Source organism: Lepidochelys olivacea (genome assembly GCF_965140295.1).
Source record: "Lepidochelys olivacea isolate rLepOli2 genome assembly, chromosome: 1".
In the NCBI taxonomy this organism is placed as follows: domain Eukaryota; kingdom Metazoa; phylum Chordata; order Testudines; family Cheloniidae; genus Lepidochelys; species Lepidochelys olivacea.
Window position 1 is genome coordinate 32,877,254 of NC_140411.1, and position 15,271 is coordinate 32,892,524.

Consider the following 15,271-nt stretch of genomic DNA (forward strand, 5'->3'; position numbering starts at 1 on the left):
TCATCAGTCACCACTGTCTGGCCACCCAGCTCTGAAGGCAGCACCGCAGAGGTAAGGGTGGCACGGTATGGTATTGCCACCCTTACTTTTGCGCTGCTCCTGGCGGGACACTGCCTTCAGAACTGGGTCCTCAGCCAATGTCTGCCGCTCTCCAGCTGCCTAGCTCTGAAGGCAGTGCAGAAGTAAGGGTGGCAATGCTGTGACCCCCCCCCCTAAAATAATCTTGCAACTTCCAATTTGAGAAACATTGGTCTCCCCCGTGAAATCTGTATAGTATAGGGTAAAAGCACACAAAAGACCAGATTTCACTGCGGGGGAGACTAGATTTCATGGCCCGTGTTGCGTTTTTCATGGCCGTGAATTTGGTAGGGCCCTACCCATGCCCTTGAGGAATCTTTTTGTTGTAGGATGAATGAATACGGAGTTGCTGTTCATCTTCTGATAAAAGGCATTTATGGCTGCAAGATGTACATTTACTGAACTTAGAGATAATTCTTGGTTTTAGATCTAGGTTGTAGTCTGTTACTAGTGGGAGGCTAGAGGATGTGGGGGTAACGTGTTTTGAGACACACCAGATTTGGAATCTTTTCCACTTCTGCACAAACATGTGACAAATCATTATTATTCTGCTATGTAGTAGCACCTCTTTCTCATTCTCTGAATGGAACATCTCTATGCTTTTGAACCATGACTTGGTGCTATAGAATCAACACAAAAGGAGAATGGAGGATGGAGACCCATTCTGAATCTGAGGTCACTCAACAAATACTTAAAGGCACGAATATTTAAAATGGTTACATTAGCTCCAATAATTCCATCTCTGAACTAGGGAGACTGATTCTTGGCCCTCAGACTACAAGATGCTTATTTTCATATTGTGATTCAACCATCTCAAAGGAGTTTCCTGAGATTCACTTTGGGTCAAGACCATTTTCAATACAGGGTGCTTCCATTCAGTCTATCATCCACATTCAGAGTGTTCTTGAAGATCCTACCTGTGGCAGTGGTTCCTCTTTGCAAATTATGAATCATGACATGTCTATATCAAGATGACTGCCAGCTCAAGGCACAAATCTTCAATGACGTCCTATTAGCCACACAAAAGACTATAGATATATTAATGCAGTTGAGACTACAATTGAACACTCAAAAATCTACTCTAACTCCAGTGCAACATCTAAAATTCATAGGAGCCTATTTAGATGCAGTGAAAACCAAAGCCTTCCTCTCACTACATAGGTTCAACACCCTAATCATTTTAATTGACACTGTTCAGATCAGCCCCAAGACCCAGGCCAGAAATTGCCTTCCACTAACCTGACAACAAACACCTTTGAATTAAGTCATGCAGGGTTCCACATGCATTGCCTTCAGGCATGACTCAAAGCAGTATACACACCAAACAGAGACAGATAAAACAACCTACCTCTGACAGTCAAAGACCATCTTGAATGGCGGAAAGATCTGCAGGATATCTGCACAGGGGTCCCATTCATGCAACCACCTCCAACATTGATACTGACAATAGACACATCCTTACTGTGCTGGGGAGCTCATCTAGACAATCACATGGTTCAAGGCAAATGGTCCCCCTTAGAATCAACACTACATATCAACCTATTGGAGCTCAGAGCCATCTGGAATGATTGTTCACATTTCCTATCATTGATCAAGAGCAAACATATAAAAGTCATGTCAGACAACATAGCGTGTATATTCTACATAAACCACCAGGTAGGAGTGAGATCACCATCCCTTTGCGCAGAGACAGTGAAACTATGGAACTGGTGCATGGCAGCAGCATCTTGTCAGCAGTCTACCTGCCAGGTGTGCAGAATACCATAGCGTACACCCTCAGCAGGACATTCTAACAGGAACACAAATGTGAAGTGGAGCCTGTTGTTCTCCACAATGTATTTCAGCATTGGGGAATCCCCAAAGTAGACTTATTTGCCATGACCAAAACCAAAATATGCTCCCAGTACTGCTCCAGATGCCTTCCTCGTTCACTGCAATACAGGTCTCATTTACGCCTTTCCTCTGATTCCTCTCATATCAAAGGTCCTGCTCCGGCTAAGAAATAGTAGCTCTAATGGCACACCCACCCTTCACGATGTTTTTTTAGGGATAAGGTCTCACAGAGACCACCCAAAATTCCTCCTGAAAGTATCCTCTGCCTTCCACATAAACCAACGTATTCACCTCCCTACTTTCTTCCAAAGGCCACATCATGACCAGAGAAAAGCAATATTACCTACACTCAATGTCAGGAGAGCTTTGGCATTCTATTTGGGTAGAACAAAAATTTTCAGAAAAATCTTCTAAACTATTGCTTTCAATTGCAGAGAGGTCTGACGTATCCTCAGTCTCGAAACAAAGATGCTCTGGATGGATATCAAACTGCATTACCTATTATTATTGTACCCACAATCTTCAACCTCCATCTGGAGTTCAATTCCATGAGATCTGTTTCCAATTCTGTAGCCTTCATCAAAAACATTCCCATCACAGAAATATGCAGAACAGCAACTTAGGCAGCTGATCATACTTTTGTGGGACATTATGCTATCACCTATAACTCAGCATCAGATGCTATGTTTGGATTCACGGTAGTCTTATCAGTACTAGACTCAATGCCAAAGCCCCACCCCTCCATCAGGGCTCCTGCTGTAGAGTCACCTACAGTGGAGCGCCCATAGGGACACTACTTGAAGAAGAAGAGGTTACTCACCTTGTGCAGTAACTGTGGTTCTTTGAGATGTGTGTCCTTATGGGTGCTCCATAACCCACCCTCTTTGCCTCTGCTTTGGAGCTTTTAATAAGGGTCTCTGTGGTAGAGAAGGAACTAAGGACAGTTCACCCGTGCAGCGCTAGGTAGCCTTGAGGCAAGCCTAAAATCTCCAATCTGAGGCTCAGAGACATGGATACACCTACAGTGGAGCAGCCATAGGGACACAGTAGGAGATTAACATCTTCAGTGCTTCTGGAAATTCAGATTTTTGTTTTAGGAGCAACTTCAAAGAAAACCATCATGAATGAATGGGTCACTCCAGCACTATGGTTTCTGAGAATTCACAGCATTCATTTGGTCTTGTTATCTCCAGTGGTATATTGATGATTTCAACTCAGAGATTTAGGTAGCCTTTGATACTAAGAGTTTCGGGGAATAGTTTTAAATCAGTTGCTGAATTTTTGTTATCTCTTTGAATAATGCAGAGTGTTTATAATTTTTTGTTGTTCTTGTTACAGATGTGAATGGACCACATGCCTTTCCCAGAAAAGAAAAATCTGTGGCCACAGTCTCCTGGAGTTACTTAAATATACTGTGTACGCACTATGGGAAACTTGCTAGCATATATGTATCCATTACAAATACTTTTGACCAAACAATTATTAGTAATACAGGCATGACAGGAACCATACTTTGTAAGAAACAAAAAGTCAGCTTTCAGCACAGTGAGTAATGTGTTCTGTATGGCCATAAACAGAAAGCTGGTCAACACAGCTTGTATGCCTACCCTAAGTAAAATTATCAAAAGGCTATGTGGAAGCTGAAAGAGAGCTTTACAATGAGTATAGAGAAATACAATAGAGCAGGGGCGGGCAAACTTTTTGGCCTGAAGGCCACATCAGGTTTCAGAAATTGTATGGAGGGCTGGTTAGGGGAGGCTGTGCCTCCCCAAACAGCCAGGCATGGCACAGCCCCTGCCTCCTATCTGACCCCCCCAGGTTCTCACCACAATGCCCCCCCCAGACTCCTGCCCCCTCCACCACCCCCCACTCCCTGTCCCCTGACCATCCCCGGAACCTCCACCCCTGACTGCCTCCTGCCACCCCATCCAACCCCCCTCCTTCCTGACTGCCCCTCAGGGACCCCTACCCCCATTCAACTCCCCTCATTCCCCACCCTCTGACCGCCCCAACCCCTATCCACACCCCCGCCCCCCAAACTCCTCTGCCCTCTTTCCAACCCCCATCCCCCGCTCCCTGCCCCCTTAGCACGCTGCCTGGAGCATCGGTGGCTGGCGGTGCGGCTGCACCAGTATGGGCAGCCGCACCGCCCGGGTGCAGCCAGCCATGCACCACGTAGCACAGAGCACCGGGTCAGGCCTGGCTCTTCAGCTGCGCTGCCCCAGGAGCTCACAGCCCCGCCGCCCAGAGCATTGGGCCTACGGTGCAGTGAGCTGAGGCTGCGGGGGAGGGGGGAACAGCAGGGGAGGAGCCAGGGACTAGCCTCCCCAGCCAGGAGCTCAGGGGCCGGATGTGGCCCGTGGGCTGTAGTTTGCCCACCTCTGCAATAGAGTAAAAGGATGAAATACAATAAAGGATGAAAGTCTTTGTGACTACAAAATGTGGCTTTAGAAGTACACGTTAAAGTTAAAGTACACATTAAAGTACCAATATAAGCAAGAAATCCACTTCCATAATATGTTGGTGTAGAAGTAATATTGTATGTGTTGTCTCTGAACCTTGCTGACCTAGAGAGTATATAATGTAAGAGCTGTTAGTCAACTTGACTATATTGCCAGTAAAACTTACAGACAAGTGTTTGGGTTTAAAGGCCATTACCCACAGCTATTGAATGTAACAGAAATTTTAGTTTAGTAAGTTCACATTGAAACTATAGTAAAGGCTATTAAGACACCTATAAACCCAAACCACAGGCCCAAATAATTGGATTTTCGATCCACCTTGCCACAAACTCAAAAAACATAACTTCTCCCAGGGTGCTTGATCTTGCCTGTTAAGAGACTACCATGTACCTCTACTAGACCAGAAGGCTTGTCCACATGCTTTTGTTTCCAACTCCTTTAAACCCACCTGCTTCCAGCACATATCTACATTTCAGGAACGGGGGCCAAGACAACCCAGCATCTAGCACAAAGGATTCCTTCCCAGTAAGTTGTGGAAAATGAAAAAAGAAACAGTTAATTTTATTTTAAAAAATGTTGCCTATAGGCCACACCCCCAGCATAGCATTTCAGAAGTCTAGAGCATGCTATAGGCACATTAAAATGTATTAGGTCCTTAATCATACGTTTCCTTGATTTTAAGGTCTTGGATCTTGCAAATGATGTGGTAATTACAAGATGAGTCAAAATCTGTTTTAGAAGGAGACTCTGGTTACAACTTTAACCATAGAGAGACTACTGTGTCTCCTTAATAAATGGCTCACACTTGTACAACCAAGACAAAAAATTGGGACATCTAGCTCTAAAAACACAAGCCTATTCCATATGCAGTAAAGGAGGGAAGGTCCTTGTTAGCTATCAGCTAAACAAACATCCTTATGTTTTGTCTAAGCTGCCACTTTACAGTAGAGGGCATGCTTGTTGAAAAATATATGACGAAGTTCACCCATGCAAAAGGAGCAGAACAAGGTATATGCACTGATTAACACCTGCTCTAAGGGTTTAATTTGGAAGCTAGTGACTTTGTTCTAATCCTCAGCATTCAGGTGAATTGCATCCATAGTGCCCAATCCAGCGCACACTGAACTCAGTGACACAAAAAGCCTCCCATTGACTAAAATAAGAGAAAGATCCAGAAATATATACAGCAAAAATAATTAACTTTGCTTTATTACCATGGGTTTTCTTCAAATATAGCTGATCCATGACTTAATAAGGAGCTTTTACTTTATGGAAGGTTTGAAGGAGTAGTGACAAGCCATTTCTGAGCTGGAGGGAGAGGGAAAAACTAGACAAACATTAAAATTACAAAGCAGGCTAATTGTAAACAACAGTTTTGTGGCTTTTTGTCTCCAAATTTCTACTTTGTCTTCAGAATCAATCTGGAAATTTTCAAGCCAAACCAATTTTCCAAACCAAAATAATAAAACAGCATTTTGTGTGGCAACTTCAACTCAGAGGAGGTTACCACCTTTGCCTAATAAATGAGGGTCTTCAGTTCCAAAGCTTAGGCAACTGCATACTAGCTCAACATCTCTTGATCTTGAAATAGCACTGTGTGGGGAGAGAAAGTTGGAAATAATTGCTGCTGATGAGACAGAAGCACATGTAAACTCACTAGCAACCCTTTTTACCTCCCAGGCTTAAACTGCAGGTCCACCAGGGGCATTGGCAGGTTTGAAACAGCCCAATTCCCAAATACCCCACTGTGCAACAAGACTTGGTCATTGTTCAGCTGGATTTACTGTACACTTGGCTCTTCTCTTCCTGATTTTGCCTTTCCCCTTAGTCTAAACAAAATGCAGGAGCTAAATTCCTCTTCCTGTTAGGATCTTTTGAAGCATATCACCACTCTTTTGGAATCCCATCATTAGCTATCTGTCTCCTGTCAAGCTCCTTATTCTCACCTTCAAAACTCAACAGATTCTGATCTCACCTACATCTCTATTCTCATTACCCTCCATCCTCTTCTTGGTCCTGTTGGTGCTCCTGTTACTTTTTACTTACTGGTACCTTCTTTCATGCTGTCTCCCTTTACTAGTCTTGCTCTTCTAAGTCAGCTTCTTGTCCTTTCTCTTTAACCCCTAAAGATCTGTTCCTTCAAATCCCTCCTGGAAGTCCACTTCTTCCTCAGAATATTTCCAACCATGTTCTCCACACTTTTCCCTTACCGAACCATTGTCCTGTGTCTTGTTTCTATTTGTTTTGTCCAGCCTTTGCTGCAAGGTCATCAGGAAAAGGGCCATGTAAATGAATGGTGCTATTTTAGTACATTTTATTAACAATAAGAGCAATAGAATGAGATAGTGGTAGAAGTTATGAGTAGCCTCGATTTACCCATGCAGGAGATAAGAATTATGCAGATCAGCCTTTAGTAAAGTACAGGCTATGAGAAATTAATGTGCTGCTTCCTTTCACTATGTAGCAGAAAAGCAGGTTTTGTCTAGGGATTCAACAGAAAGGGCAATGCTTAACAGAATTACTAAGACACTGTAATTGGTAATGGCATTTCAAGAAATCCCATATTAACATCAGACAGCAGTAGGAACTCTAAAGAACCTCACTAGATGATGGATAGAACAATTTCTGAAGTTAAAAAAAAAAACCTCATAACAGGTTTTCCAAAATACAATCTCTTTTGCCGTAAAATAAAAGAAAGTTCTTTAACTAAACTGAGGAGTTGCTTTCCCAGAAGATAATCCACCAATATCCTTTATGCTGGGTTTCTATTGATTCTGTAAGTGCATAACTGGATGTTCCACACCAAGCAGGCTTCCCTACAAAGCTGCAACTATATTGCATTTATATCTAGTCACTTTCTGAGCAGAGTTTAGAGAGGAGCATATGACTTGCTTTTTTCCCCTAAATTGACTATTTTAAATTTTTTTTAAAAAGTTTCAGAAATCCTGAACAATAATATAGCCCTTGGGTGAAAAGTATCTTTAACCTAAGCATCTGGCTGACACTATAAATGGTTACAGCTGAGCATAAAATTTAATGGCATTTCCACAAAATGAGTAACATCTGCATGGCACTCAGGTCTTGGGCTAACTGTCATCCATTTGTCATCACCAAAACTTTTGTCCCTTATTAATGTCCTTTCAAAAGTGCCTGATGTTGGAAATGGAAATGCTTTTTAACAGTCCTCCTGGAGACAGTGTGAGACTACACACCCCAGAAAGTTTAAGGAGCCATTGTCATGACTATGAATGATTTAGAAGGTATTGAAACCATAAGAGAACTTGGGCAACAAAATGTATTGAGAATTTAACATGTGACATTGACATAACTAATTTCTACCAATTTCATGTAATGAAAAGCATGTTATTATTATTATTTATTATTATTATTATTATAATACAGTGGTTGGAAACTCACTCTCTCCATAAACATATGAAGTCTTTAGAGAAAATGATATCACAAAGGACCTGTAATGTTGCTTAAGATTAGGGATTAGGCACTATAATACTGTGTCCAGAGCTCCAGCTTCTGGAGTCACGTGATTACATTAAAATTGGAGCGTTTATTAAAAATAAAAAGTTTCTAGTCAGTATGATTGCAAGGTAAACTCGAAAATTATGTCTGCCTGAGTCTTCAAATAGATTAAAGCAATTGCTGGGGAAGGGGATGGACTCACCCCCATTCATCTCAATGGGTGTTAATTCCAAGATCAACACCAACCCAGCAGGGGACTCTGTGTATAGCAGGAGAAGAGTGCAGTGGGTCCTGCCCACTTAAGCAGATACATGCCCAGCTGCTGGGGTAAGTACTTAGGTACACTCTTGCTGCCATCTTGTCTCCCTAGAAGGAGACCAGAGCCCACCCCTACCACTGCCCCATGAGACCTTGTATTATGGTGTGTCTAGGGCCCCACAATTGCCTTAGTCCAGCCCTGTTTATGGTTAGAGAGAGAACGAGTTTTTGAGCAGCAAAATGTTCAAAGGGAAAATGCTATGTGAAGCACTGAGTCCAAAGGCTGGGCTTGGCAGTGAGTATAAGGGCAGGGGAGGGAATCCGAGGATGTGGAGTATCTGGTGTGGAGTGACTATGCCTTAGTCTGCCTATATGTTTAATGGATATAATTACAGCTTCGCAGTGAAGTGGTGGGACTGAACTATGGCAAAGTCCTGACTGTAATTATTTTGTCATAATTCATACAAGTATTATTTTGTTGAAGGGAATATCAGAGGGACTGTAAAGTCCAGTGATACTAGCTGGTTTGTGGTTGTAATATACCACACCTGGTGAGGCGAGACGCACAGATACAACATTTTCCAGACCTTTTAAAGTCCTTTTAACGTTCCTCTTCTGCTCTTGCTTTCATCATTCTGGGTGTAACTTGAAGTTTCTCCATGTGCTACTGAAGGACTCCAGTCACCTATTGTGTTGGCTCTGAATTCTCTGAAGTGTCCAGTTAACTCATTTATTTTTCCTTTGCAATAAGATATTGCGCAATATCTACATATATATTTTTACACATTAGGATTCAAGGCAAAATTATATACCTTACAATGTCAAATGCCCAGATAATTTAATACGTGATACTACGGGATTACCATAGCTTGTTTTCTAAAGTTTCATTTAAATGATACAGTTTCCATGTATTTCATTATCACAAATATTTTGTAATATAACTTATTTCAGAGAGAAATATTTCAGAGGGAAGAGAAGACTATGCAGTTTATTACTATTTGCACTGAAATTCAAAACAACCTAGAGTTCATCAGTTTAACCCCCAAATCCACTTGGTACCAGGTATTCCCTGACTTTCCCATTAACTTTGATCAGAGTTGCTAGCATCAGTTCAAGCATGGGTTCATTATTGCCATCTGAAGGGCCAAAAGAAGCCAATATATGCTTATGATTACATACATACTGATAGAAAATCTTGGCACAAGACTGGCTATAACATAGGTTACTTCTTTTTACATTCAATGAAATTAAAAGGTGGGAAATTCAAAACCAGTAGAAGGAAATGCCTTTGCACACAACATGTAATTAAACTGTGGGATATATTGCCACAGAAAGTTGTTGAAACCAAGAATTTGAGATTCAGAATGATATTTATGTGGATATCAAGAATATTCAGATGTGTCATAATTATGAGAACATTTTCTGAAGGAATCTTAAATCTTGTGCTTCAGGGTTTAAGCCAATCTCTAAGAGGCCAGGATAAGATTTATTTTGGGGTCAGATTATTCCACGTTTGCGTACTCATAGAGTAATAGAGTTTAAGGCAAAAAGGACCACCAGATCACCTAGTCTGACTTGTATATTGCAGACCACCGACACCACCCAGAACCTGCATAATAAACCTAACCTTACTGTGGGGTTCATGCCCCTTCCTGCTTCTCACCACTGCTGGAGAGTGGATACTGATCCTTTATGGTAGTTAATATGTTCTCAGAGTCCAGTAACACTGAGGTCTGTTAGCAACTGGAGAAGACGTGGAGTGTTCATATCTATGTTTTTGGTTCTGACTCATCTCTGTTAGCAATCTTAATTAATCAAATAACATATGCAGATAAAAAATAATTAATTATGATTGTCTGCAGCTGAGTACAGTAAAATAATATTTTTCACTTCTCAAGAGATGAAAAGCAATTTTGTTGTTTGGGATTTTTTTTTCCTGGACCTTGTAACAAACAATATCCTTTGGAATATTAACTTAAATGAAAAACAAAATCATTCAAGCAAGCTATTAGATGATACAGGGAATGTTTGAATATGTGAGACAGTATATATATTGAATTCTTGATTTGGTGATTATCAAAATTTAGTGGTTTTCAAGACACCTATTGATCTTAGTTTTACTTTGAACATGGTTCATTTGTCATATCAACAAACTGTGGTGTTTGCCTCTACAAATATCCAAAATTTGCTTTATATTTATTAATTTCATATAATTATCATTTATTACTTTTACAGCACATGACATGTTGTGGGTTTTTAAGGCATCATCGCTACCTTGAAGAGTTTACAGTCTGAGACCTCCTCCGGCAATAGGGTCTGTGTATTGACTTAAATAGGACCCCTAATGCTCCTAAGGGTTTGTCCACATAGATCCAACTGAGTTCTGATGAAGCAGAGCAAGGAATACTGCAAGTAGATGGTGTAAGGTTATTATAAGGGAGGAAAAGAACATATGGCTGTTTAGTTTAACCTTAGATGCTTCTTAAAGGTTGCTATTTTACTTTTATTTTTCTTCAGTTTTAAAAAATTAAAGAATAAAGTAATTGATGATTTTTTTAAAATTCCTGTTTCTGCTTCTAATTCCACAGCTGTCACTCTGACATGTTAATTGCTTCTCCCTCATGAAGTATTAAAAAAATAGAAATAATCATAATTTGTCATCAGAAATCATAGAAATCAACCACCTCAGTGATATGCATCTTAACTACGTATTTCATGAATACTGAACTACATCATGTCGTTATGGAAACATGTGTATCCTGTGTTAGTGCTGCTGAATTGGCATGACAGTGCGGTTCTTCTTATTCTTTCACCTTATTTCTAGGTCCTCCTGGTCCCCCAGGAATAGTGATAGTTGAGGAAATTACAGAAACCACGGCGACGCTTTCCTGGAGTCCTGGGGCAGACAACCACAGCCCTATCTCCACATACAACTTACAAGCACGTAGCCCATTTTCACTTGGCTGGCAGACTGTAAAAACAGGTGAGAGAAATATTTTTAACATAATATGAGTAGGCTGAGTTCAAAACTCCTGGCTCAAGAGAATAGGAACCACCTACACCAGTTGCAGAGGATGATGAAGAAAATAAAAGATTAATAAGATTATAAAAGAAGATAAAAAAGTAAAAGGTCCAAATTTAAAAATTGCATTTGGATGTCACTTGACAACATGCCTGCAGTGTGGCTGTCCCTGCTGTAGCTGTGGATAAAGAGAGGATTTCTGTCTTCAAATAGTTAATCAGCCATCTTTCAGAAGCATTAAATAAACATACACACACACACACTGATGAGTTTGATTTCCATTACCTCCAGTGATACTTTAATATTGTAAAATTCAGTTCCACATACCACTGGCATATTACACATGAGTTTCAGGTGAGTTAATGATTTACACATTGTCTTTGCTTTCTACAGTTCCAGAGAACATAAGTGGTGACATGGAATCTGCTGTGGCAGTAGAACTGAACCCATGGGTGGAATATGAATTCAGAGTTGTAGCAATCAACAAAATCGGGACTGGGGATCCAAGTGCACCATCTCGAGTGATCAGAACCAGTGAAGCAGGTAAGAACTTTGAAAGACACAAGTTTATTCTGTAGGAACCATCAGGAATAAAGAATTTTTTAAAAACTAATATCTTTCAAAAGCTTCTTGCAGACATCACTGTTGGCAATCACTACTAATCTAGTGTGATGTTTTTTTTCCCAATGGGAGAGCTCGTTCATTCAAAATAAAATTATTCTTTAGTTTGGGAAAACTTCACATAAGATGCCCAGCCCTCTCTTACCTTCAAGTGTTAGGCCATTACACTGTGTATTCTGCTTTCTACAGCTCACTGTCCTCTAACCTGCAGCTCCAGACCCTTCTTGATCCATGATCTCCCCGGAGACTTTGCTGGTTTATGAACAGAATCACACATCATTCTCCTGCAGACTCATACATGACCATTATTCTTTCCTCCTCCCAGGACTTTCTGTTACCTAGTCCCTCTCTGTCCCCTTTTCTTCATTATAAATCCTTCACAAGTTCCATTGTTGTGAAAGTCAAATGAAATCCTACTAGTCCTCTACTCTGTCTGCTGGATCCACTGCTGCTGTATTCCAATCCAGTGCATTCTGGATATTTCCTTGTATACCACAGTGAATTGTGTGTGTGCCTCCGGGGAAGACCCAGAACATTCCTTGTTGTGGCATGCAGTGTCAATAAACCAATTAAGAGCTTTGGACAAAGTTGAAGTAAATGGTGAATTTGTCATTTAGTGCACCTGTTAAAGACAGCACGGTGAACCAGAAATCAGTTGCTACTGCCTCACTTTTGAGAATCTTCTCTTTAGCAAAGAACACTATACATATAATCAGTACATTATTCAGACCTCTTGGAAATGCAAATGTCCAAAACTTTGGGAGCTTAAGCACAATTTATAGAAAGACTAGGAGGATGGAGAAACAAGTTGTATGTGGCAGAAAGGGAACATGAGGGAATCTTATTTTGAACTATTTAGATGAAGGGACAAATCCAAGGAGAGGATACGTATTTAGGGAAAAGGGTGGGAGACAGAGATGTGGTTGGGTGTAAACATCCAAGCGGATCTCAACTTCTGAACACTTGAGGCTTTTCCCTGTTACTATTTAACATCACGTCTGGTTGTTTTGTTTTCCATTAAGTGACTTGTAAGTAGGCTGTTAATCACATAGAGTAGTTATGTGTTCAAGCTTAAATGAAACCAGCCATGCTTTTGTAACCCATGCCTGCTGGGTGTGGTGCTCTGTCCCCATTGAGTGGCACCTAGATCCTGAAGAGATTGATGAGTCTTCTACAGCCTTGGCTAAGAGCTATGGGGCTTTTAGCTCATGTAATAGAGGATCGTGCAGTAAGCTTCAGAAGTTTGTTGTTTTATAACTGGCATCTGCTGGCCTTACAGTTTTACCATTTGTATAAATGAATAATTAGATGAATAGGTTAGTCACGTCTCATTCTGTTTTCTATCTTTTCATGAGGGGAGATTGTAAGTATTGCAAGTGGTAATGCCATAGTCTATCTGCATTCATAGCTTTGGAATAAAAAGGGTCGGCCTTTGAGCTTTGTTAATTATGTGCATTAGAGCCATAGTTCACTGGTCATAGTTCACTGGTGGTGGGTAACCTGCGGCCCGTGGGCCAAACGCTGCCTGTCAGGGTAATCCACTGGTGGGCTGCGAGACAGTTTGTCTACACTGACCATCTGCAGACACGACCACCCACAGCTCCCATTGGCCAGGAGCAATGAATGGTGGCCACTGGGAGCTGCCGGTGGCCATGCCTGCGGATGGTCAGTGTAAACAAACTGTCTCGTGGCCCGGCAGCAGGTTACCCTGACGGGCCGCATGTGGCCCGTGGGCTGCAGGTTGCCCACCACTGATCTAGTCTGACCTCCTGCACATTGCAGGCCGCAGAACCTCACCCACCCACTCTTGCAATAGAAACCACACATAAACAGTCATTCTTAAAACAGTCAGGATAGATGCAGTTAGTCTGATTGTTATATATACATATTATCTGTAGTCATAATAAAGAACTTTTTTTTTCTGTTTTAAATAGCCACTTTGTTGTTGTTTTAAAAATAGGTTTCACTATACAGTCATAGAACTGCATGCAGGTCGATGGATTTTCATTCCTTCCTGCCAAAGGATACATTTTATCAGACTTCTGTGTCTTGTTCACTCTGTGTTAGTCACACACTACCTCTTTCTCTCTCTCTCTCCTTTTGTTTTTAAGCAGGAGCTCCATATGCTTCATACTTTGCTCCATTACAGTCCGAAGGAAGAAAAGAAAAACAATATGAAAAATACATGACCTACTCTCATTTAAAATAGTGTTTGGAAAAGCTTTTACCATCAGCCTTATGCTTTCCCTGGTTTTGTACCATATGTAGGGCTGGTATTACTCATTCTGTTGAACCCAAATGTTCTAACTACTTCTCTGGCTAGGCAGGTGATACAAATCAGAGAGGACGCAGACATTCCAAGAGAAGCTTATCTCAGATGATAGGCTGCATCCAAAAGCTTATATTCTCTCAGATTTATGAATGCATATCCTGTGTTTTAATGGACCAGATGTATTTTAGGCCATGAATGAGTATTTTTCTCACCATCTGGGTTTTGAAAATGTAATGCTGTAGTTTGCAGTCATGTTATGTGTGGGGGTTGTTTTATTTCATTTCTTTTCAGTTGTTTGCCAAACAAAAGTTGCATTTTCTAATTCATTTCCCCATGACCCAGATGTCCTCCCCATCTCCACCGTTCTTTCCTTTTTCTTTGGACAATTGTTGGGTTTTAGCTGTGAGATTTCAATCAATAATACATAACAATCAGTAGAGGAAGAATATTGGGACTGGATGACATATGTGTTATGCCCCTATCTAGTTGCTGGTACACATAAATGATGACAGTCTACTATTGTTTTTTTTAACTCAAGTGGTAGAGATGTGTGTTTAGATGCTGAAGTGCCCAGGATCAAACCTGCAGGAAAATACACTTGTATTTGCTATTAAATGAAAACTTTGTGACTAATGAACTAAAATAGGGTCATTATACATGATTTTTTTAACACCTTCCCATCCCCAGTTTGATGTTCTCTTTCTTTCCCTATAACATTTGTAACTACAGAATTGTTCTCGTTTTAAGTGTGTGTTTTGGAGTATGGCATGTTAAATCCCATACAAATGTCAATAAATCAATGTATGGCTTTGGAACAAGCTTAAGTAAATGGTGAATTTGTCATTCAATATATGTGTTAAAGACAGCATGATGAACCAGAAATCAGTTGTCCCTGCCTCTGTTTCAGAATCTTCTCATTAGTGAAAACGCTATCCAGTTGTTTGTCTGTTTGTTGGGGTTTTTTTTAAAAAAAGAGAAGAAAAGGAAGATTATTTTTAATTGCAACAAGGGATGGCTTTCCAATTTGTTAAAATATAGAAAGAGAGTTTTAAAATGTTTACTCCTAATGATAACTTAATGAACTACAAATTATTTGAGCATAAGCTTTCGTGAGCTACAAATGCATCCAATAAAGTGAGCTGTAGCTCACGAAAGCTTATGCTCAAATAATTTGTTAGTCCCTAAGGTGCCACAAGTACTCCTTTTCTTTTTGTGAATACAGACTAACACAACTGCTACTCTGAAACCTGT

At 40.7% G+C, this 15,271-nt stretch overlaps 1 protein-coding gene across 1 annotated transcript in view; it reads left to right on the top strand.

Moving 5' to 3' along the window:
* The window catches only part of CNTN5 (contactin 5), a 998,629-nt gene that overhangs the window by 934,064 nt on the left and 49,294 nt on the right, over nt 1–15,271 (top strand). The window contains exons 17-18 of the mRNA XM_084613389.1: nt 10,930–11,088; nt 11,521–11,670. Coding sequence (XP_084469515.1) covers nt 10,930–11,088; nt 11,521–11,670 — 309 coding nt within the window. The remainder of the gene's footprint in view (nt 1–10,929; nt 11,089–11,520; nt 11,671–15,271) is intronic.